Genomic DNA, 25,565 nt, shown 5'->3' with positions numbered 1-25,565 from the left:
AGGATGAACCAGAGTTCACTCAGTGCAACAGTTTCAACGCCTCCCGATGCAGGACCAACAACATCTAGGTCCACCGCCAGTACGCAGCCGACGATAATGGGGGCCTTCGGGAAAGCAACAAAGTACAAAAGGGACAGTGTCCGTTGGAAAACCTGTACTGATGCAGTGACAAAATACTTGGCGAAGGAAATGGTCTCTTTCCACACAGTGGAAAAAAAGTCCTTTACGGACATGGTAAAGGTCCTAGATGCCCAGTACGAGCTGCCTGGACGGAAATATTTCTCACAAACAGCCGTCCCACATTTATATAGTAAAGTTAGAGACAATGTTCAAGTGCTGCTGTCAGCGGCAGACAGTTATTCCTTAACAACTGACATGTGGTCGTCAGTTAACATGACACCATATATGTCTCTGACTGTCCATACTATTACACCTGACTGGAAACTTGAATCCAAATGCCTCCAAACTACGTATTTTCCTGAGAGTCATACAGCGGACAATCTTGCTGCTGCGCTCAGAGCTGCACTTCAGGAATGGCAAATTGACGAGAAAAAACTTTCAGCCATAACCACTGACAACGCTGCCAATATTCATGCCGCAATCAGGTCCCTGCATTGGCCGTGGCTATACTGCTTCGGTCACAATCTAAACTTGGCTGTCACAAATGGATTGCATGACCAGAGGCAAAAAACCGAGCGCGCCCTCGGACTATGCCGTAATATTGTCGGGGCCTTTTCACACAGTTGGCAACGTAAGCATGAACTCCACAAGAAGCAAGTGGACTTGGGACTCCCAAAACATAGTCTCATAACGGTAAGCATAAAACGTGCAGAGAGTTCCTCAGGGGCAGGGGCTCAAATATAAAAAAAGGGGCATATATATATATATATATATATATATATATATATATATATATATGCTTTGCATCACATAAATAAATTATATTGAAAAGTAGGCTATATTAAAATAGAAAACCATTTTTTAAATTGTAATTTTTTTCCTGTATTTTTTATCAAATAAATGCAGGCTTGATGCGCATAAGGGACTTATTTAGCCTAAAATAAATGTGCATGCAAATTTGACCAAATGGAATAATATACATTAATAGACTTATTTATTTATTCATTCATTCGTTTATTTATGCCTATTTATTCATTTATTTGTTTATTTAGTCCTATTCATTCATTTAATCGTTTATTCCTCATTCATTAATTAATTCATCCATCCATCTGTCGGCAGGACTGCGCAACTCGCTGGGGCTCCAAACTGGCAATGGTGGAGCGCATCCTCGAGCAGGCTCAAGCGATCAGACACGTCCTGTCTGATGACAGAAGGAGCAGCCTGTCTCTGACCTGGCAGGACATGGACGTCTTGAAAGCTGTTCACGAAGCACTGAAACCAGTCGGTGACTTCACTGATATTTTGTCAGGAGAAAATTATGTGACCAGTTCCTGTATCCTCCCCATACTACAGCTCTGCAGGGACAATGTGTTGGCTGCGTCAGAAAATGACCTCCAGCTAACAAAGTCAATAAAAACTGGAATTCTAACAAAGCTGGAGGCCAAGTATGAATCCAATTCAGTGCGCAAAATATTGCGAAAATGCACTTTCCTCGACCCTCGTTACCGTGGAGGATATGAGACGGATGACAACGCATTGGCTGAGACCAAGGCTGAATTACAGGCTGAGATCGTGAGCTTAGAGGCAGCAGGTCCAGTGGCCATCAGAGTGGAAGAGGGAGAGGCGCAACCTGCACCCTCACGAAAAAAGATGACTCTGGGAAGTATGTTGCAAAAAAAATCGGATGCAATGGCAGGTCCCGTTGGCATCGGCACCGTAGAGGACCGAGTCGGAGCTGAAATAACAGCCTACTGTTTGGAGCCAGTTACTCAAGGAGACGAGGACCCACTTCTCTGGTGGAAAAATGCTGCCGGGCGTTTTCCCCAGATGTCGCGAGTGCCACGAAAGTACCTGTGTGTCTGTGCCACAAGCACACCATCGGAGCGGGTTTTCAGCACCGCAGGTAAAGTTGTTGGTCCACAACGTGCCCTGTTAAAGCCGGACAAAGTAAACATGCTGGTTTTTCTAGCGAAAAATCTTGACTAGATTGATGCCACTTGCCACTCGTTCCTATTCGCACTGTGTTTATTTTTATTTATTTAATTGATTCAGGTATTTTTATTTGGTTTACGTTAAAAACAATATTGGAAAGAAGACTGGAAAGAAGTTTTTGTTTAGGACTATTGCTTTGCAATACGTTTTATAATATGGATGATGTTTATGTTAATTCAACTCTGGTTGACTGTTGTGGGTCTATTTGCACTTTTTTATAAGCTGCTCTTCTTTGTTATTAAAAGTTGTTCAGGCGGTGTGATTTAATTTAATTGATTTGTGTGCGCGTCTCCACGCGAAAACTGTTCTGGATGTTTATGTTAATTTAATTCTGTTTGACTGTTGTATTTGCACTTTTTTATAAACTGCTATTTGTTGCTAATAAAAGTTGTTAATATTGTTCTGCATGTTATTTTGTTATTGTTTCAGTATTAGTGTTTGATATTCAGTTTCTGAACGGTTTAGGCACAAGCCAACAGTTTGGTGACGCTGTCTGAGCCTTACGTCACATTTTTTTTATTATTCACGGTAATACCGTATACCGAGGTAAAATAGGGAGGAGGTTTGACGGTATCAAAATTTGGATACCGCACAACCTTAGGCTAAAAACTCGCAAGCAAACCCACAAGTTAATAGGGACGCTGTAGCTAAATACTCGCAAGTAAATCCACAAGTTCATAGAGACGCTGTCGCTAAATACACTGAGGCAAATCCACAAGTTAATAGAGCTTCTGTTTCTAGATACGATCCCAATAATGAAAAGCGGCTCATACGAAAACAACAGGTTTGGCTCAAAAAAGCCAATTGTGGATTTGCGTATGACCCAAACATACATTATGAGTCTGACAAAACAGTACACATTGGATCCATTGATGTTCACTGTGACTATTGTCAAGCTCAGAAGTGGAAATGCGAGTCTCCTGGTTTGTGCTGTAACGGTGGTAAAGTCTCTCTCACTCCTTTACGTAAGCTTCCTGACCTTCTTGAGAGCCTGCTAAATGGCGAACATCCTCAAAGTGAGCATTTCTTGAACAATATTCGAAAGTACAACAGCGCATTTCAAATGACGTCATTTGGTGCTAAACAAATCGTTGAGGGAAATTTTATGCCTTCATTTAAAGTTCAGGGACAAGTGTATCACTTGATTGGCAGTCTTTTATCTATGCCGAGTGAGGAACACAAATTTTTGCAAATTTATTTTGTCGGGGATGATGAAAAGGAAGCACAAATCTGCTGCGCTAATTTTTCTGGACTTAACATACCCCTGGTCAAGCAATTACAAAAAATGCTCCATGACTGTAACACTTACATCCAGGACTTCCACTCCACAATGGACAGTATTTCAGATGATGACAAACACTTCAAAGTTGTCATTCACGCAGACAAAAAACCATTACATGCACACGAAGGCAGATTTAATAAACCCACAGTTCATCAAGTTGGTGTTGTCATCGTTGGGCAAACGTTCAACAGTAGAGATATTGTCTTGAAAACCAGAGACAATAAACTACAACGCATTAAGGAAACCCACAGATCCTATGATGCACTTCAATATCCTCTCATGTTCTGCTATGGTGAAGACGGCTATTCTGTGTCTATACCTCAAGTTCATGCTACCAGTAAGTTACCTATGAACAAAACCGTCTCTGCAGCAAACTTCTATTCATACCGCCTTATGATCAGACAACATCATGATAATACTATCCTTTTCTTCCGAACTTTATTAAATCAGTTTTTAGTTGATATGTATGTAAAAATTGAATCTGAACGACTAAATTATATCAGACTAAATCAGAAAAAACTATGTGCTGAAAATTACGTTCACTTAAAAGATGCTATTGACAAAAAAGACACTGATTTAATAGAACTTGGTCAAGCTGTGATATTACCATCTTCCTTCACTGGAGGACCTCGCTATATGCACGAGCGTACACAAGACGCAATGACATACGTACGTCATTATGGCCGCCCTGACTTATTCATCACATTTACTTGCAATCCTAAATGGCCTGAGATCACTGAAATTCTCCTTCCACGTCAAAAACCTCACGATCGCCACGACCTTATCAGTCATGTATTTCATCTCAAGATTCGCAAAATCATAGACTTGCTCACGAAGAGTAACATTTTTGGCTGTACAAATTGCTACATGTACACCATAGAGTGGCAAAAGCGAGGTATTCCCCATGCACACATTCTATTGTGGTTAAAAGATAGGATTAAACCAGCTCTCATCGATGAAGTTATCCGTGCGGAAATTCCTGATCCACAGACTGACCCTGCCCTACACAAAATAGTAAAATCCACCATGATTCACGGCCCATGTGGACCTCATAATATCAACTCACCCTGCATGATCAACAAAATATGCACTAAGAAGTACCCGCGTCCGTTCATCTCAGAAACTCAGACCGGAGAAGATGGTTACCCTCAGTACCACCGGCGCGCACCTGCTGATGGAGGTCATACAATTAACATCAAAGGAGTAGATATCGACAACAGATGGGTGGTCCCTTATAGTCCTGTGCTGTCCCGCTTCTTCAATGCTCACATCAATGTCGAATTTTGCACTTCAGTAAAATCAATCAAATACATCTGCAAGTATGTAAACAAGGGAAGTGACCAGGCAGTATTTACAATACAAAATGAAAATGACGAAGTATCTCGATACGAAGCTGGTCGTTACATTAGTAGCTCTGAAGCAGCCTGGCGCATTTTCTGTTTCCCCATTCACGAACGTTACCCTCCGGTCGTTCATCTTGCTGTGCATCTTGAGAACGGACAAAGAATTTATTTCACAGAAGCCAACGTTGCCGATAAAGTACACAATCCACCACAAACCACCCTTTTAGCATTCTTTGATCTTTGTAAACACGATGATTTTGCAAAACAACTTCATTATAATGAAATTCCATTATATTATGTGTGGGCAAACAACATGTTTCGTCGAAGAAAACAAGGCAACCCTGTATCAGGACATTCGGGAGTGAAAAAGCATAATGTGCTGGGACGGGTCTACACTGTACACCCGAATAACTCTGAATGCTACCATCTTCGACTGCTGCTCAACAAAATCACAGGTCCCACATCTTTCAAATCTCTCAGAACAGTTGATGGTGTCCTACATCCGACCTATAAGTCAGCCTGCAGGGCACTCGGTTTATTACATGATGATATCAACTGGGACGAGACTCTACAGGAACCTGCTCTGTCTCGCTCACCTCAAAAGATCCGTGAACTGTTTGCTGTCATATTGGTGTTCTGCCAAATGGAAAACCCCTTAAACCTATGGGAAAAACATAAAGACAGCATAGCAGAAGATATTAGGAGACAGACTGAAAGAGATCATATACAAACAGTCCACCAGTGGTTAAATTTGATCTATAACAACTGTCTACAGTTGCTTCAAAACTACGTAATTGGTATTGGAGGTCAATCTCTTCATCATTACGGTTTGCCTTCACCTTTAACACAACTGGTACAACTTACGTCAAATCCCGAGTACTTGAAAGAGACATCTTACAACACCTTGCAATTGGCCAATATAGTCACAAATAACGAGCGTTTGCTAAATAGTGACCAAAAGTCAGTTTATGACCAAATCATGAGCAGCGTTGCGTCAGCCACTGGCACAGTGTTTTTCCTTGATACTCCAGGAGGAACTGGTAAGACATTCCTAATAAACCTTCTCCTTGCAAAAATCCGAGCAAAACGTAACATTGCCATAGCTGTGGCTTCTTCTGGCATTGCTGCAACTCTTCTAGAGGGTGGCAGAACTGCTCATTCAGCTTTCAAGCTGCCTCTGAACCTCAACCATACTGAATCCCCCATGAGTAACATATCAAAGCAAAGCAACATGGCTGAAGTGCTGCGACATTGTCAGCTTATTGTCTGGAATGAATGCACTATGGCACACAGAGCAGGTATTGAGGCTTTAGACAGGACCCTCCAAGACATCCGAAACACCAACAAACTTATGGGAGGCTTGACAGTGTTACTGGCTGGAGACTTCCGCCAAACCCTACCAGTCGTGCCCAGAGGAACACGCGCTGATGAAGTTAAAGCATCTCTGAAATCTTCATACTTATGGCCACAAATCAATGTTGTTACTTTAAAAATAAACATGAGAGTTCATTTGAAAGGCGACAAAAAAGCCGAGGAGTTCTCTGCTCTTCTGATGAGTATAGGTGATGGCACCTTCATACAAGAAAATCGTAAAATAAATATTCCTACAAATCTCTGTCTCATCGTGAATACCTTACAAAGCCTTCTTCAAAATGTTTACCCCGATCTACGAAATCTCCACCAAAATAACGTGTCATGGTTAAGAGAGAGAGCTATCCTGACACCAAAAAATGACATGACTACGACTATAAACCACATTTTACTTCAAGAACTACCTTCACAACCAAAAACATATCAATCTGTTGATTCAGTTGTAGAAGTAGAAGACGCGGTGCATTATCCGATAGAGTTTCTCAACACTCTAAATCCTCCAGGCACTCCTGAGCATAATCTCATTTTGAAGGTCGGGGCACCAATAATGTTACGGAGAAACTTACAGCCACCAAAACTTTGTAACGGCACAAGACTTCAGGTCACATCTCTACAAAACAACCTGATTGAAGCAACTATTTTTACTGGCAGTGCCTCGGGTGACACAGTTTTTATTCCTCGCATCCCCGTTATACCATCTAATCTCCCATTTCAATTCAAACGCATTCAATTTCCAGTAAGGCTCTGCTTCGCAATGACAATTAATAAGTCTCAAGGACAAACACTACAAAAGGTTGGCATTGATTTGAGGCAGGATTGCTTTTCACATGGCCAACTGTATGTTGCATGCTCAAGAGTAAGCTCAGCACACAGCTTGGTCATATTACAACCGGAGGGACGAACTGACAACGTCGTGTACAAAGAGATCCTTAACAAATAATTATTTGTATATTTTCCCTCAGTTTAAAAATGTTTACTTTTTTCTTAATTAAAATATTCAGCCAGTATTTCGCCGCTGCGAAGCGCGGGTATTTTGCTAGTTATCTATAAATGATTTAGATAGGAATATAACTAACAAGTTGGTTAAGTTTGCAGATGATACCAAGATAGGTGGATTAGCAGATAATTTGGAATCTGTTAAATCATTACAGAAGGACTTGGATAGCAGACAGGCTTGGGCAGATTTGTGGACAATGAGATTTAATGTCAGTAAATTTAAAGAATTACACAAAGGAAGTAAAAATGTTAGGTTTGAATACACAATGGGAGGTCTGGAAAGCAAGAGTCCACCTTAAGAGAAGGATTTAGGAGTCATAGTGGACTCTATAAACTGTTGACTTCCTGACAGTGTTCAGAAGCCATTAAGAAGGCTAACAGACTGTCAGGTTATATAGCGCCTTGATGTGTGGAGTACAAGTCACAGGAGGTTCTGCTCAAGCTTTAACACACACTGGTGAGGCCTCATCAGGAGTCCTGTGTGCAGTTTGGGTCTCCAGGCCACAAAAAGGACACAGCAGCACTAGAGAAGGTCCAGAGAAGAGCGACTAGGCTGATTCAGGGCTACAAGGGATGAGTTATTAGGAAAGATTAAAAGAGCTGAGCCTTTACAGTTTAAGCAAAGAAGTTTAAGAGGAGACCTGAGTGAAGTGTTTAAAATGATGAAGAGAATTAGCCCAGTGGATTGAGACTGTTATTTTAAAATGAGTTCATCAAGAACACATGGACAGAGTTGGAAACTTGTGAAGGGTAAATTTCACGCAAAAACTAGTAATTTTTTTTTTACACAAAGAATGATAGACACTTGGAATAAGCAGCCAAGTAGTGTGGTAGACAGTAAGACTTTAGGGATTTTCAAAACTCAACTTGATGTTTTTTTGGAAGAAATAAGTGGAGAGGACAGGAGAGCTTTGTGGGGCTGAATGGTCTGTTCCCATCTAGATTGTTCTAATGTTCTAATAGCAAAACGCAACAGAGAGTTCTCTGTTTCTCTGGAAGTCCACGGTCAGTTATAACAAAGTCCTAGTTCTGAGGCAAACTGGCTATCCACAGTTTCCCAGACTGTCTCATTCTTCTTCTTGTACAGTGCTGTATCACACACAAGGAAAACAGTTTGTTGCTTATGGAGTTTGGTCAAGATGCTGCTAGAGGAGGGAAAGGAGTTGACAGCAGCACAGCAAATTAAAGACGGCCTACTTCTGCCTACTTGACAGTAAACTTGACTGGTCCAAGAACACAGACACTGTGCTCAAGAAAGGGAATAGCCGGCTCTACCTAATGAGGAGGCTTAGGTCGTTTAATGTATGCAGGAAAATGATGACAATGTTTTATCACTCTGTGGTGGAGAGTGTGGTGTTTTTTGCAGCTGTGAGCTGGGGCAGTGCAGTGGAGACAGCTGATCACAACAGGCTGAACAAGCTGATTAAAAAGGCTGGTTCTGTCCTAGACGTCAAATTAGAGGATCTGAAGTAGGTGTCTGAGAGGAGAATGCTGAAAAAGCTCCTCAGTATCACGGACAACCCCTCTCACCCCTTGCACGCCTCCTTGATGAACCATCAGAGCACACACAGCAAAAGACTCATTGCCCCCAAATGCAGAACCGAACGCCACAGGAGATCTTTTCTACCTGTGGCAATAAGGCTTTATAAATCCTCTTCGTTCTGTAGGTGATCTTTTTCAGCCTTGATGGTGGTATGTTAGTCCCATCCTGTCATCACAAGCAGCTAGCTCATTTTACTCAGGCATAAGTACTAAGTCACTTTTCATAACCTACACTAATAATCTGTATTTAATAATAATCTGTTATATTTTTGTATATTTGCACAATTGTCATATGCCGTCGTATTTTTGTACATTTGCACAACTGTCATATTTTTGTATATTTGCACAATTACTATTTTTCTCTTTTTAAATCTTGATTGTACTATCTTTATTTCTCTTGTTGCACTGAACATGCCAATGACATAAGAATTTCCCTCAGGATGAATAAAGTTCTTATCTTCCACATCCGACCAAGAAGATCCAAATCGACCTGGAGAGCCACAGCAATGTCAAACTGTGGCTGCTGCGTGCATCTTTTGGGCTTACCGTAATAAAAACCAAGACCATCAGACACACTTTACTGAGGGAGCAGGGCACGTAAGAGTCAGCACAAACCGCTAAACCAAATCAAAACTAACACTAAACATTAAATCGGCCAGCCTGTGGTGCTCCAACTTCCTTTGACAACATGCGGTCTTTTGCTGTTAAAGGTTCACAACTGATTATTTTTTTTTTGTCGGGTGCCTCCTGATGGTGGTTTCTCAGACTGCTTTAATGACTAGCAGTTCCATGATTAATAATACTAATTCATTACAATTATAGAGCGCTTTTCAAGGTTCTCAAAGCGCTTTACACAGCGAGTGGGGAGCCACCTGAATCACCACTCATGTGCAGCATCCACCTGGATGATGTGATGGCAGCCATTTTTGTGCGAGTACACTCAACACACATTAGCTGTTACATGGTGAAGGCGTGAGAGATAATTAGCCAATCAGAGACAGGGGATGATTAGGGGGACCAGAACGACTAGGCCATGGTGAGTAATTTAGCCCGGACATCAGGAGACACCCTTCTCTTCACGAAGGATGCCCAGAGATCTTTAATGACCACAGAGAGTCAGGACCTTGGTCTTACATCTCATCTGAAAGATGGCGCCATTTTTACAGCACTGTGTCCCCATCACTGCACTGGGACATTGGGATTCACATTCAGATCACAAGGATGTTAAATAGATTAACGACTAAATGTTCTTGTGCAAGACGGTGTGTATGTCTGTGCAGCCTCGGCCTTAGTGAACAGGACTCCACACTTACCCTTTGCGAGGTTTGTCAGTCAACAGCTGCTCCACAAAAACGATGCTGGCTTTCTTATTCTTATGATTTACGCTCTTGACCTGCAATGGGGTTGTCAGAAGGAAAAAAAAAAAACAAGATTAGCCTTCACTCTAATTTACTGAATTGTGAACATTAACTCCCCCAGGTGTTTCTTTTTTCTTTTTAAATCTTTATTGAGACCACTTAGCTATTAATTTAACAAACGGGCTCGATGGACTGAATGGTCTCCTCTCGTTTCTAATGTTTCTCTTTTTATTTCTGTCTTAGCCAATCCTGCAGCAAAACCACCTTATAGGACTGCAGATAACACAATGGCCGCTTTGTGCAGCGACTACCTGGTAGTGGCTTTGCAGTTCACCATAATTGCATGGCTGGTCTTCTAAACGACCCCATTTTCGGTCATTTCATTTTTTTTCCACTTCCTCACAGGCACATTTACTTGGAGATGAAAAAGCATAACAAGCACAAATGCTTTTTTGTCCAAGGATTTGTAGAATCTTTAAAGTGAGGTTAGGCTCTCAAGGTTGTCCAGTATTGAAGAAGCACAATTCAGATCTGTGATGGAAGACAGCAGTTTTGTAGAACGGAAGAAGGCCAGCATCTGTGTATTTAGTGGTTGAAGTGGACCCCTGTGGCTATTTGGGGTTACCAACTATCCTAGGGAATAAAATTGTCTTTTTTTATTAAACTGCAGACTGCTTACGTTAAGTTTTCAGTTTTGTTCAAACAAAATTGTGGGGGTCAATGTTGGGGTCGATGCTACTTTTAATATCTACAAATGATTCGGATGGGGTTACCAACTATCCTAGGGAATAAAATTGTCTTTTTTTATTAAACTGCAGACTGCTTAGGTTAAGTTTTCAGTTTTGTTCAAACAAAATTGTGGGGGTCAATGTTGGGGCCGATGCTACTTTTAATATCTACAAATGATTCGGATAAGAATATAAATAACAAGCTGGCTAAGTTTGCAAATTATACCAAGACAGGTGGATCGGCAGATAATCTAAAGTCCAATGAATCAAAACAGAGCGACTTGGACTACACACAGGTTTGGGAAGATTTCTGGAAGATGAAGTTTAATGTCAGTAAATGTAAAGTATTACATAAAGGAAGTACAAATGGGAGGTCTGAATACACAATGGGAGGTCTAAAAATCGAGAGTCCACCTAATATGTCTAATAATACAGCTAACAAGACTTTCTCATAGCTTTAGTGTAATATTCTGTATATGCATTTAATTATCACTTTTATCATAGAGCTATAATCCATACTAACCTCTACTTTCTCTGCTGTTCTTTTTCCGGTTTTCTGTGGTGGTGATGAGCGCCACCACCACCTGATCAGGGTGCCATGCAGTCCCTATATTGATGGATTGAAGGCCAGAGGTCCACATGACCATCATCATCATCATCTAATTCTTCCACGTGAAGCTTGAAAACCATGAGGACTGATTGAGAACATTTATTTTCGGTAGAGTGCCCAGTGCAGGCTGGGTGGTATCGGAAACCCTGCAGAGTTTGTTTGTTTTTTTTTTCCTCCAGCACTTGGATTATTTTTTTTGTTTTTTCTGTCCTACTGCCCATTGAATCTTACTGTATTCTTTGTTACTTAGTATTGCCTAATCTTATTTTGATTTTTCATTTTTCTTTATCTTGTGAAGCACTTTCAGCTAAATCAATTGTATGAAAATGTGCTGTAGAAATGAATGTTGTTATGAGAAGGACTTGTAGTGGACTCGACACTATCAACTGTCAGACGGTGTTCAGAAGCCATTAGGAAGGCTAACAGAATGTCCTAAATCCTTCTCATAAGATCTCGATTTTCAGATCGTCCATTGTGTACTCAAACCTCACATTTTTTCTTCCTATTACTTTACATTTACTGACATTAAACTTCATCTGCGACAAATATGCTCAAGTCGCTCTGTAATGTATCTGCTAATCCACCTATCTTGGTATCTTCTGCAGACTTCACCAGCTTGTTACTTGTATTCCTATCTAAATCATTTATCTCTCTCTCATATATATATATATATATATATATATATATATATATATATATATATATAATCCAACACCTGTGTCTGTATGTCTGTCCACTTTTCATGAGAGAACTACTTAATGGATTTAGATTGGATTTTCTTCCATACTTTGCTTGAACATTCCGGTTGATTTTGTGACTTCTCTCATCGTGCTAAGTATCATAGTTCGCTTGCAGGAGCGATATATTCATGCTAATCCGAGACAGAGGCTGCAGGCCGAGGGGAGGGGGAAGCGTGACGTCAGGAGTGGAGAGCTGGGCAGTTTTCTCATCACTGTCACGTTTCACTACTACACGAGGGGAACCGCAGGGGACGGCTAGTATATATTAAAAATATCAGCGACCTCAGTACTGACCCCTGCTGGTCACCACTCTTAACTTCAGTCAATTCTGATGAAGTTCCTTAAAACCCTCATCCTGTGCTTCCCGTGCCTGAGCCAATTATGCCCCCATCTACACACCACACCCTGCATTCCCATTTCTTTTAGTATGATGCCCTAACTCTCATGTGGCACCTTATTAAATGCTTTCTGAAAGTCTTCATCAATAATCTCATCTGCTCCACTTTCATCGTATCTTTTTGTTGCTTCCTCATAGAATTCCAGCATGTTAGTAAAACACGACCTCCCTCATCTTTCCCCATGCTGACTGTTTAGAAAAACTCCTGTACTTGCCATGTGAGATGTTCAAGTTACTCCTTCTCACAAAAATTTGAAAGAAAAACGGATGTCAGTAATATAGACGTGGAGTCGCGTTTTATGCGATTTTGAGGTTCACAGATATGATCACGTTTGATATTTGATGATTTACTGGTGGTCTTAGCACTCTAAAAGCCGCTAACAGAATGTTAAAAATTACAAATTTCAAACTGAAGCATGCAGGGTATCGTTTTAGACTACTTCAAGGTCTGCGATTGTGAACAGAATGCTATTTTTGATCTTTTACTAGAGGATCTATGGACCTCAATCAGAAGGGGATAAATAGCAAATTTCTAATAAGATAGGGAATATCGAGACTTTAAATATTTAAATTGAAGCACACATTTGAATATTTCAAACATTTGATTCAATTACTCTCGATTATTATGAACTTCACCCTCATGAACACATTTCTTATGAACACCATGAACTAGGGCAGCTTACACCAATTCAGATTTCTTAATTGTTTGTGTTTGACACCAAAGTGTGTTCACCGCCTATAATTTATAAGGATGAGAAGAACGGACTACTGTCACCTGTCATCCCCAGCCTGTATTGATGGTTTAAGGAAATATATCATAATTATTATTATTATCATTATTAAGAATAGTGGGGAATACTAACCAATGCCGGCCAGAATGGGTATTTCCGGAATTTGCACCAAACGCACGCTCCTTCTGCTATAGGGCAGGATTCTGCAGAAAAAATTGCAAAGTATAATTAGGTAAACTCAGTGACTCCTCAGAATATACTTGAACTTCACTAATAACTTCTTCAATATTTTTTTTATTGGTATTTATTATAAAGTACTCACTCTTACTCTCTAAGAAGATGCTAGGTAGCTCTTCTTCTTCCTCCTCCTCCTCCTCATCCTCCTCTTCATCTTCCACCACAGAGGTGTCTATGAGTGACTCGGTCAAGCTCAGTCCCAGTGAAAGATCCGAGGATTGATGGCTCATATCTGTCAAAAAATATTTGTAGACAGTGAAAAAACAATAAGACAGATAGAGAGATTTGCTATGAGAGGACAACGTCCTGAGTGAAGATCTCAGAACAAAAGAAAACAAGCAAGAAGTCTGCAGTGCGGATCTGAGCAGCTACACTGAAAGTGAAGCAGATGATCCAAGGCTCCAATTTTCTCACTAATAAATAATTTGGAATTACAGAATGTTTAATATTATGGCTTTGATCAAATTACAAGTTAACCCATTCAGCCCTGAATCCTATTACTAGTATGTGTGTGTGTATATATATATATATATATATATATATATACATATATATATATATATATATACAGTATAAACACACACATACATACATACATACACACACACATACACTGTACTGTGCAAAAGTTTTAGGCAGGTGTGAAAAAATGCTGTAAACAAAGAATGCTTTCCAAAATGGAAGTGTTAATCATTTATTTTCATCAATCAACAAAATGCAGTGAATGAACAACAGAGAAATCTAAATCAAATCAATTTTTGGTGTGACCACCCTTTGCCTTCAAAACAGCATCAATTCTTCTAGGTACACTTGTACACAGTTTTTGAAGGAACTCGGCTGGCAGGTTGTTCCAAACATCTTGGAGAACTAACCACAGATCTTCTGTGGATATAGGCTTCCTCACATCCTTCTTTCTCTTCATGTAATCCCAGACACACACGATGATGTTGAGATCAGGGCTCTGTGGGGGCCATACCATCACTTCCAGGACTTCTTGTTCTTCATTACGCTGAAGATAGTTCTTAATGACTTTGGCTGTATGTTTGGGGTCGTTGTCCTATTGCAGAATAAATTTGGGGCCAATCATACGCCTCCCTGATGGTATTGCATGATGGATAAGTATCTGCCTGTATTTCTCAGCATTGAGAACACCATTAATCCTGACCAAATCTCCAACTCCATTTGCAGAAATGCAGCCCCAAACGTTCAAGGAACCTCCACCATGCTTCACTGTTGCCTGCAGACACTCATTATTGTACCGCTCTCCAGCCCTTCAACGAACAAACTGCCTTCTGCTACAGCCAAATATTTCAAATTTTGACTCCTCAGTCCAGAACACCTGCTGCCATTTTTCTGCACCCCAGTTCCTATGTTTTCGTGCATACTTGAGTCACTTGGCCTTGTTTCCACGTCGGAGGTATGGCTTTTTGGCTGCAACTCTTCCATGAAGACCACTTCTGGCCAGACTTCTCCGGACAGTAGATGGGTGTACCTGGGTCCCACTGGTTTCTGCCAGTTCTGAGCTGATGGCACTGCTGGAAATCTTCCGATTTCGAAAGGTAATAAGCTTGATGTGTCTTTCATCTGCTGCACGGAGTTTCCTTGGCCAACCACTGCATCTACGATCCTCAACGTTGCCCGTTTCTTTGTGCTTCTTCAAAAGAAGAAACCCCAGTCTGTTTTGAAATCTTTGTCTGGGAGAGACATTGCTGATGCGGTAGAACTACCTTGTGTCTTGTTGCTGTGCTCAATCGCGCCATGACATGAAGCTGTCTTCCACAACCTCACCTTGGTAGCAGAGTTTGGCTGTTCCTCACCCAGTATGAAGCTGTTTCTGTTTCGGTTAATGACTGTGTTTCAACCTACGTGTGACATTGATGACCATTAGCACCTGTTTGGTAGAACTGGTTGATCAGACACCTGACTAGAATCCTACAAAATCCCAGACTTTGTGCAAGTGGACCTATAAGAATTGATGCTGGTTTGAAGGCAAAAGGTAGGAACAACAAATATTGATTTGATTTAGATTTTTCTTTTGTTTCCTCACTTTGCATTTTGTAAATTGACAACAATAAACAATCATTATTGATATTTGTGAAAGCATTCTTTGTTTACAGCATTTTTTCACACCTACCTAAAACTTTTGCACAGTACTATATATATATATATATATATATATATATATATATATATATATATATATATATATATATATATATATATATATATATATATATAGCCGTGTTTTGTAAAGCACATTCGGTATGTTTGCAGCCGTTGGAACCTTGTGTGCTACTATTAGCGCAGACTGGAGAGACTGGCATACAGTCTGCGAAACATGGAAGTGAAAATGGACGCATCCAGACTGTGCGTACCACTTTCAATTTTATTACCTCAAGAAGATTGAAGTATTTGGCAGCTATGGTATAATAATAGTGATCGTTTTATGTTTTTTCATTTTTGAGCTTCCTAGACACCCCAAAGGTAGAATATCTCACCAAATAATTTTTCATATAAAAACAGAAAATCCAGGAGCAAAAGGGTCAAGTTTTCAGTTCCAAACCCTTTTTTTTTTTTTGCATAAACCTGGGATTTTGATATACGATTTTGAGATATTTGTGATCATTTTTATTACATTTGATGACTTACCGAAGGTCTTAGCCCTCTAATCAATACAGATCAATATGACTGTGAATTTTTACTTGCAAATTTTTTTCCACGGCGCTGCCCAAAAAAAAAAAAAAAGTTCCAAAAACTAAAATGTCAACAATGTGCAAGTTTTCCTGTAGGTTCTTTCTACATGGTACAGCGTTCACGTTCCCATCAATCCTGACCGGACTGTCAGACCCTGCTGCTCACCAGCACATGTAACCGTGATGATGGTGTCACTTGGCTGATGTGCTGCGTTAAGATTTACACGACATGTATTCCTTAGTGCTCAAGCCAAAAAAATCCACTTTGGTCTAATTAGACCACAACACTTTCTGAAACATCTTTGCAGTATCTTCAGGCGAGGACATATTTTGCCCCCACTCCTTTCTAGAGCTTTGTCTTGGCCTCTACTTTATAAAGGCCCTTTTGGTAAAATGCCTCGGAAACTGTTGAGCTGTTTACTAAAATTCTATACCTGACCCGTTTTCATCTTCAATTTAAAATATTGCTACAAGAATTATTACAAGAACTAGAAAGTCTGATCGCAGAACCCCTGTCCTTAAGTCTTTACACTGGCTTCCAGTTAAGTTTAAAAATCCTCCCTCTCAACTATAAAGCCCTGAAAGGCAAGGCCCGGCCTACTTATCTGGACTCATTACTACTTACAAACCAGAATGCAATTAAGGATTAATAAAGTACAGTCGGCCCGCCGTATTAGCTCGAGATTGGTTCTGTCACTCCCCGCGAATACCAAAACCAACAGATGCTCAAGTCCTTTATATAAAATGGCCCAGTATTTGCAAACAACATGCGCACAGCCTCCCATATACTTTAAATAAAAGTGAATTACATTCTAATAACATGTAAATGCTATGTAAACAGTTCTCACACTTGTCACATAAGCGCGATTAGGGGACAGTCAGTGGGCTGTATCATGCGTGAAACTACAAGAAATGGGGATCTGGATCACGGGATTAATGCTTTTCTCTCCTTTTCATCTACAGAAAGACACCAGAATAAAAAGTCTGTACCTCAACGAGTATACTGATCTCCACCACATTTCCGCACCACGAAGAAAACGCTCCGTTCCGGCCCAGGGAATCACCTCACTTCCGGTCCGTCCTGATGACTTCCATTCCGTCCCTCCGCAGCTCAATCCCTCTTCGTCACTTCCGTTAATTTGATTTGTCTCTCTATAAAAAGCCTCCTGACCCTGGAGTTTTTTATCAAATGTGTCGAAGTTTTTGTTGTACCCTTGACCTTGTTACTGATTACTGAAACCAACAACCAGTATACGGGGAGGCTCCCCAACCCTTAATCTGGCTCATTTGCTTTATTTATCACACGCTGTTTAGACAATAAGAACTTCGAAGAGCAACATGCCACTCTTCAAAAGATCTACGATTTGTATTTTCTCGTCGTGAAATAATGTGTTACGCTCCCTCTTAGCCTTTGAAGGTTTGCTCTGACCAATCGCTTGCTTTTTACGACCCATTTTTTCACAGAAACAAAGCGTGTGCAAAGTGCAATACCAAGGACCTCATAGCACCTTACAGTCAGGATTGCAGACTCAACGGCTTTTTACATCTCACAATTTACTGTATCTACTTGTGTATAAGTCGGATCTTGAAACCCGAAAAATCAATCATAAAATCAGACCCTGACTTATACGCCCGTGCGACCATTACATTTTTTTTTTTTACATCTTCTTGTTTCCCCCAATCTCGCACCAGTTTCTCAGACACATCGGATTTTGTTGCAGCAGCGAGTTACCAATTTCTTTCAACTCTTCAACGACGTTTAATTTGAAACCAGCTTCATATTTTCTTCTGATTGAACACTCCATTGTAGATAAGGGATGCTCTTACGATAAAGGTGTATGAGGGTGTGAGATACAAAAAAAACAAAACAGTGCAAATGTCGCTTCGAAATAGTTCAGGTATTACCGTGTGGTCACGTAGGCACAATACATAGAAAAAAAGGCTGTGTGTTCCGTGGTGACTCTCTCAGGTGGGCGTTAGCATATCATAATCTCTTGGACCAATAGCGTGAATTTTCCACATTCGACATATACGACTGACATTATAAAATACCAGAAATCATACGGTAAAATCAAACCCTGACTCATCCAGGTGAGAGCTTAAACATGAGCATATATGGTAGATTTTTTGTGTTCAACAAACAGTTTTAAGCTTTGTGGAAAAAGTTGTTACTTTAATGTCCATGTCAATTGTCGGTTGAAACCTTAGTAATTTAATTTGCAATGTACTGATTACCTGCTGGCAGTCTGTGTGTGTCCAAGCTGTTTAAGCACACACACGCATGTATACACAGATCAGTTTAACAAAGTTTAAAGCCAGCATGCTAGCTAGGTGTCCATGGGCTGATGGTGGGACTCACTTTGATTGGCCTGTGGGGAGCAACAGTTTAACAAAATCCAATTTCACTTTAACTTTTTGGTTAGTGATTGCTAAGTCTGCGATGTACATGTCAGCAGGAAGTGTGAAGATGGACAACGCTTCCCACCTTGGCAACTGGCAGATCTTATCATGTGTCCTGGCGAGGAGAGATGTCAAGGGTGCACCAAGCAAGGACCGGGATGTCCCCTCTTCTCTCACCTCATTTTGGCCCTATCATCCTGACCTAAAGATCCTCTTATCAGTGCTATGTTGATGATATGCCGACGTACCAGTCGTTCCTTCTACTGGACCATGATATGAGTTAGAACCTTTGCGTGACTCACCAATATTACAAACTGGATGAAGGGACACCATCTCCAGCTCAACCCTGCAAAAATGGACCTTCCTGTTATCCCAGCTCATTCATCTATTTGACACCCCATCTCTGTTCAGCTTGGTTCTTCGTACCCACCATTTGACATGTTTGTACTCTATATGTAACCTTGGGGTGGTGACTGATGACCAACTGTCCTTCACTGACCATGTTGCAAGTATCTCTCGGTGTTATAGATTCACTCAATACAACACCCGCAAGATGAGACCAGATCTGATGCAAGTATGCAGAAAAACTCCTGGTCCAGGTTTTGGTCTTGTCACATCTGGACTACTTCAAATCTCTGCTGGCAGGAGTAGTGGCATGTGTCACCAAGCCACTGAAGATGATTCAAAACACACGAGTGCTCTGGTGTCAGTCCTCTTTTCAGGTCACTACATAGGTTCCCCATCATAGCAGCACAGGTTAAAATCCTTGATGTGTGCCTATAGAGTAGTCAATTATTCGGTTTCTCTTCTGAGTACTCAAATATGGTCGCCTTGGTTTGCGAGCATAATTCGTTCCGGAAATGTGCTTGTAATCCAAAGCGCTCGTATATCAAAGTGAATTTCCTCATTAGAAATAATGGAAACTCAGATAATTCGTTTCACAACCCACAAATATTTATATAAAAATGATTAATACAAAATCTTCACTCTAACTAACAGAATCACTGTTATCTGTTGGCTCACTGGAATCTTTTTCTTTTTTTGCGACTTTAACAAGGAACCGATCCAATGACAGTTGCTTTTGCCTAAAGAGTCACTACACTTGGACACAATTTTAAAAAATGGTTTATGCACTGTAAAGTTTCTAAACTCTTTTGGGGACATGCGTATGCCCCGAAGAAAGCAACCGCAGGCTCCCACTGATGTAGCAGTTTGCTGTAAAAGAGAATCAGAAAAGATTGCGGTCAAACTATAAGCGCCTGCCATCGACGGGTGATGCAAGGAACATTATAAATGCAAGAGCACAGTGTTACTTAGCCACTAACCTGGTCATGACCCTGCCTGATTGCTGTGTCTCTGAATAGGGGAGCGGTAGATCCCGCTACAATAAATAACCATGCTGTTCCTGTTTCACACTGAATAAAGCTGGTTTTGCTAAAGTACTGAGATTCAGCCTTGTGTTTTGGGGTGCATCACGGACTCGCACGTTACAGCACACACACGTGGTCACATTAGGAAACACCCTACTGCCCCTGTGGCTGCAGGTTTTTGTTCCAACCAGCCTCTGTTTTTAATTGGACTGCTAATAATAATTCTTTGCATTTATACAGCGCTTTTCTCACTACTCAAAGCGCTCAGCAATTGCAGGATAAAGGCCTTGCTCAAGGGCCCAACAGAGCAGAGTCCCTATTGGCATTTACGGGATTTACGGGAACCTTCCGATTGCCAGTGCAGATCCCTAGCCGCTGGGCTAATTAAGTGAGCTGTTACTTGCCAGATTCTGTGCTTTGGGAACAATACAGAAATCAGAAAACAGAATTTGGCTGTACTTTTTTTCTTTTTAACAATATTTTCATCTTGATTTTCCAGGTGTTTGAATTGTTTAATTAATTCATTATTTACGAATTAGTCGGTCTGATGCTAAAGTAGATGCAGCCTTTGATCATGCAGTGTTGCTTGCCTGGGTATCTGCTCTGCTCGTTTTAAATTGTCATTACTAAGATAGAATGAAGGGAGCAAACTGAGTAGGAGAAAGGGCAACATAACACGAAATCAACAAAAGAGAGTCAAACATTTAAATCTACAGAAAAAACAGTATTTCAAAATGTCTTATATATGTAAAAATCATGCTGCCGGGATTTGGTCTTGTCGGTTACAGGAGATGGGAGTCTGAGTCAGAACTCCATTAGCAGCAATGTTATTTTTTATCATCCTGTATTTACTCAACCCAAGGGGGTTCAATTACAATATATGCAAGCATATATAAAGCTGGTTTTGCTAAAGTACTGAGATGTAGCCTTGTGTTTTGGGGTGCATGAGAGGGACATCGCACGTTACAGCACACACACATGGTCACCATGTTATAGTAAACAGTATATGCTCGTACGGATGTTGACTATATGAGTGAGGCATGCCGACTAAGAATGGGCATGGGAGACAATTACCCACAATCCCCACGTGACGCTCGGTGGACAAAGTGTATACGTACTACTCGTATTACAAGACCTCGCTCGTTTATCAAGATTAAAATTTTAAAAAAATTTTAGCTCGTCTTGCAAAACACTTAGAAACTAAGTTACTCGCAATCTAAGGTTTCACTGTATAGCAAAAGTTACACCTCTTATAACATTGCAAGATGCTGAAAAATGAGTTCAAGCTTTTGTTTTCAGTCGGCAAGATTACTGTAACACACTCCTCTCAGGACCACCCAAAAAAAGACATCAATCGATTGCAACGAGTGTAGAATGGAGCTGCTAGAATCTTAACTAGGAAAAGAAAATCACCCCAGTCTTAGCGTCACTACACTGGTTACCTGTGCAATTTAGAATTGACTTTAAAATACTGCTTATGGTTTACAAAGCCTTCAATAATCTGCTCCATCTTATATTTTGGAATGTCTTACACCTTACACTCCAAATAGTAACCTTAGATCTTCAAATGAGGGTCTGCTTAGAATTCCAAGAGCTAAACTTAAAAGAAGTGGTGAGGCGGCCTTCTGCGGTTATGCACCTGAAATCTGGAATAGCTGACCGATAGAAATTCGCCAGGCTAATACAGTGCAGCACTCTCATAGCTTCATCTTAGTTTAATCCTGATGCTCTGTATATTCAATTAATTATCATTATTATTCAAGGTGGCTCCAAAATCTGTACTAACCCCTACTTTCTCTGCTGTTCTTTTTCGGTTTTCTGTGGTGGCGATCTGCACCACCACCACCTAATCAAAGCACCATGATGTCTCTACATTGATGGATTAAAGGCCAGAAGTCCAGATGACCATCATCATAAAGTTCTTCCATGAGAACCCTGAATTCCATGAAGACTGATTGAGGTCACTGATGTTAGGTAGAATGCCTGGAGGGGGCTGGGTGGTCTTGTGGCCTCGGACCCCCTGCAGATTTTATTCTTTTCTCCAGCCGTCTGGAGTTGTTTTTTTTTAGTTTTTTCTGTCCTCCCTGGCCATCGGACCTTACTTTTATTCTGTTAATTAGTGTTCCCTTATTATAATTATTTATTTTGTCTTTTTTCTCTTTCTTTTTCGTGTAAAGTACTTTGAGCTGCATTATTTGTATGAAAATGTGCTATAGAAATAAATGTTGTTGTTGCTTTGAATAAAAGTGTCCGTTAAGCCAATAAATGTACATGTAAATGAGGGACAGAGCGAGGGCTTCAAGGGGTGCAGACACGCCTTGGTGACGCGAAGGCCACACAGAAGGTGTTACTGCTAGTAAAGGGGCTGACAGCTCTTAGGGGAGAAAGGAAGGGGAAGCCACTGCTGTGACGTGTTGTAAACAATCAAATTCATAAGATTTGTTTCTATGATAACACACAACGGCCTTAGCCACCAAATCCAGAGAGACTTGTGTCTCTATCCCACTCTCTTTAACACAAATTTGACATCTGCATGTAAAGCAAAGAGACCTGTGAAGCAAAGCACTGCTTAGAAGAGCTCGGTTTGCTGGCTAATCTCCTCTCGTGGGAAGTGCTACACATGGCTGCTATCAGCCCATCACTTGATAAAAGCAGCTTACAAGGCAATGCAGCTTGCAAATGGAAACAGGCTGTCATAAATCTGCCGGTGGATACCCAAGGGAGTCTGGGAAAATGAACCTCAAGTGCATAAACAAGCACACATGATTTTTTGCACTTGGCAATTTGAAACAATGCTGGCACACCCTGATGGCAGGGAATCCTTATCTTCTGCTTCACTAAATACTTGTAAAGCAGAGCTACCCTCGAGAAACTAGGCCAACTCATCATTTACTACTGTTAACCTCACTTATCTTTCAGAAGCAGTCCACCTTTGCACTTTTGACTGGTCGGCAAAAGAAGTGAAAGCATGCAGCACTGCTCCATACCAATTTCTTCCAAGGTAAAGTCTGGCAGTGTGTTGTGCCGTTGGCTCTTCATTGGCCGCTTCCTGTTCTCAGAGATCGGCAGCTTTTTCCATCTGTGACTGGTGAAGGGTGACTGCGTGTTATGGCCTTTGTCCTCCAATCTCGAGCAGCTTCTCGTGCTTATCTTCTGCACAGGCTTATCTGAATTTAAGTCCAAACTCTCCACTCTAGCATCTCCTCTGGATTTCTTTCTTCGCGTCTGCCTAGAGGTTTGTGTCCTTCCACTGATCCCTCCATTTCTCAGAGTCTGGGCAGATGATGAGCACTATAGAGAAAAAGGGAGGATTGATAACTACAGCCATCTGACAGAAAGTCACATTCAAATAACAATAATTCTTTACATTTATATAGCGCTTTTCTCACTACTCACTTCAACCACCACTAATGTGTAGCATCCACCTGCATGATGCAACGGCAGCCATTTTTTGCGCCAGTATGCTCACCACAGATGAGCTGTTAGGTGGTGAAAGGGTGGGAGAAAGTTAATTAAAAGCAGGGGATGATTAGGGGGCACAGAATGACCAGGCCATGGTGGGCAATTTAGCCAGGACATTAGGAAACACCCTACTGCAGGGTCCTGAGGACCCCCTGTGGCTGCAGGTGTCCAACCAGCCTCTGTTTTTAATTGGACTGCTAGGCTAATTAAGTGAGCTGTTACTTCACAGATTATGTGCTTTGGGAACAATACAGAAATTAGAAAACAAAGTTTAGGGAAAAAAATATTAAAATGTACTAAGCAGTTATATTGGAATAATGTACTTTTTTTCTTTTTAACAATATTTTCATCGATTTTCCAGGTGTATTTACTAATTAGTAGGTCTGACGCTAAAGTAGATGCAGCCTTTGATCATGCAGCGTTGCTTGCCTGGGTGTCTGCTCTGCTCGTTTTTAATTGTCATTATTACAATACAATGGAGGGAGAAAACTGCACAGAGAAAGGGCAACATAACAAGAAATCAACAAAAGAGAGTTAAGCATTTAAATCTACAGCAAAAACAGGATTTAAAAATGTCTTATAAATGTAAAAATCATGCTGCCGGGATTTGGTCTCGTCCGTTACGGGAGTTGGGCGTCTGAGTCAGAACTCCATTAGCAGCGATGTCATTTTTTATCATCCTGTATTTACTCAACCCAAGGGGGTTCAATTAATATAAGCAAGCGTAGCAAAAAACAGCTCAAAAAGAAGAGGAAAAGACAGCTAAAGTTTCATCCATGCCTAAACAGGCATCAAATTCAAGCTCAAGGTACGGCCTGCCAGAGACTGACCAGGAACAGATAGGCGAAAGCACAGATTTTCTGGGACCTGACGCTGCTGCTTCGTCTCCAGCCAAGAGCGAAGGTGGAAGAGAATGTGCAAGTGAGCCGTGCCAGGAGAACGCATCAATTCCAGAAGATTCATTGAAACTGAAAATGGCCTTACCTCTTACCGTGTTGTCAACTACCCCTCACGAGCCGGCAACATCGACTTCAAATGGGCTTGCCACTTCATCCGCGGAGCACAGTGAAGACCGAAATGATCTGTTCGAGCTGAAGGTAATGATCACATTTTTATGCAATCGCTTTGTTCACCCCACTGAATTAAAGCTGAAAGTCTGCACTTCAACTGCATCTGAGTTGTTTCATTTAAAATTCATTGTGGTAATGTACAGAACCAAAATTAGAAAAAAGTTGTCTCTGTCCAAATATTTATGGACCTAACTGTAAAATCTAACGTCTGTCTGCTATTCACGAGAGAACTACTTAACGGATTTACCTCGGGTTTTTTTCTAGAATTTGGTTGAACATTCTGGTTGATTTTTCAACTTCTCTCACCGCGCTAAGTATCATAGCTCTCTTGCAGTACCGATTTATTTATGCAAATCTGTGAGAAACACAGCGGGCCGAGGGGAGGGAGGCGGAGCCTATGCTTAGCTAGCAAATGAGTGAACTACTTAATGGATTTAGATTGCGTTTTTTTTTTCTAGAATTTGCCTGAACATTCTGGGTGATTTTGCATCTTCTCGCGCTAAAAAACCCAATCTAAATCCGTTAACTACTTCTCTCATGAAAAGTGGACGAACATACAGATGGACGTTGGATATGTTGAGATATATAAAATCCAACGTATGTATGTCTGTCCACTTTTCACAAAAGAACTACTTAATGGATTTAGATTGGTAAGGATTTGTTTTGTTTGGCCAAGTGGAGGGGGACGTTCCTCATTTCCGCTTAGCTAGCGAACGAGAGAACTACTTAACTAATTTAGATCGCATTTTTCAAGAATTTGCTTGTACATTCTAGGTGATTTTGCGACTTCTCGCGCTAAAAAACCCAATCTAAATCCGTTAAGTACTGCTCTCAAAACAAGTGGACGGACATTGGATATAAAGAGATATATAAAATCCAACGTCTGTATGTCTGTCCACTTTTCACAAAAGAACTACTTAATGGATTTAGATTGGTAGTGATTAATTTGCCTAAATCCAAGAGACATGCAGCGGGCCGAGAGGAGGAGGACGTTTCTCATCTGCACTTAGCAAGCGAACAAGAGAACTACTTAACGGATTTAGATCAGGTTTTTTTCTAGAATTTGCTTGAATATTCCGGCTGATTTTACGACTTCTCTCATCACATTAAGTAACACAGTTCG

The 25,565-nt window shown here is 40.8% G+C and overlaps 1 protein-coding gene across 1 annotated transcript in view; it reads right to left on the bottom strand.

Moving 5' to 3' along the window:
• LOC114662902 (PWWP domain-containing DNA repair factor 3B-like) overlaps nucleotides 1–25,565 on the bottom strand; it is a 123,856-nt gene that overhangs the window by 52,923 nt on the left and 45,368 nt on the right. Inside the window, exons 8-11 of the mRNA XM_051934989.1 lie at nucleotides 22,898–23,201; nucleotides 13,533–13,679; nucleotides 13,343–13,413; nucleotides 9,960–10,039 (exon numbers count right to left, since the gene is read on the bottom strand). Coding sequence (XP_051790949.1) covers nucleotides 9,960–10,039; nucleotides 13,343–13,413; nucleotides 13,533–13,679; nucleotides 22,898–23,201 — 602 coding nt within the window. The remainder of the gene's footprint in view (nucleotides 1–9,959; nucleotides 10,040–13,342; nucleotides 13,414–13,532; nucleotides 13,680–22,897; nucleotides 23,202–25,565) is intronic.

This window comes from Erpetoichthys calabaricus, chromosome 12, assembly GCF_900747795.2.
Source record: "Erpetoichthys calabaricus chromosome 12, fErpCal1.3, whole genome shotgun sequence".
Lineage (NCBI taxonomy): Eukaryota > Metazoa > Chordata > Cladistia > Polypteriformes > Polypteridae > Erpetoichthys > Erpetoichthys calabaricus.
The sequence above is the reverse complement of the archived record's forward strand: the minus strand, read 5'-3'. Positions and strand labels throughout refer to the sequence as shown.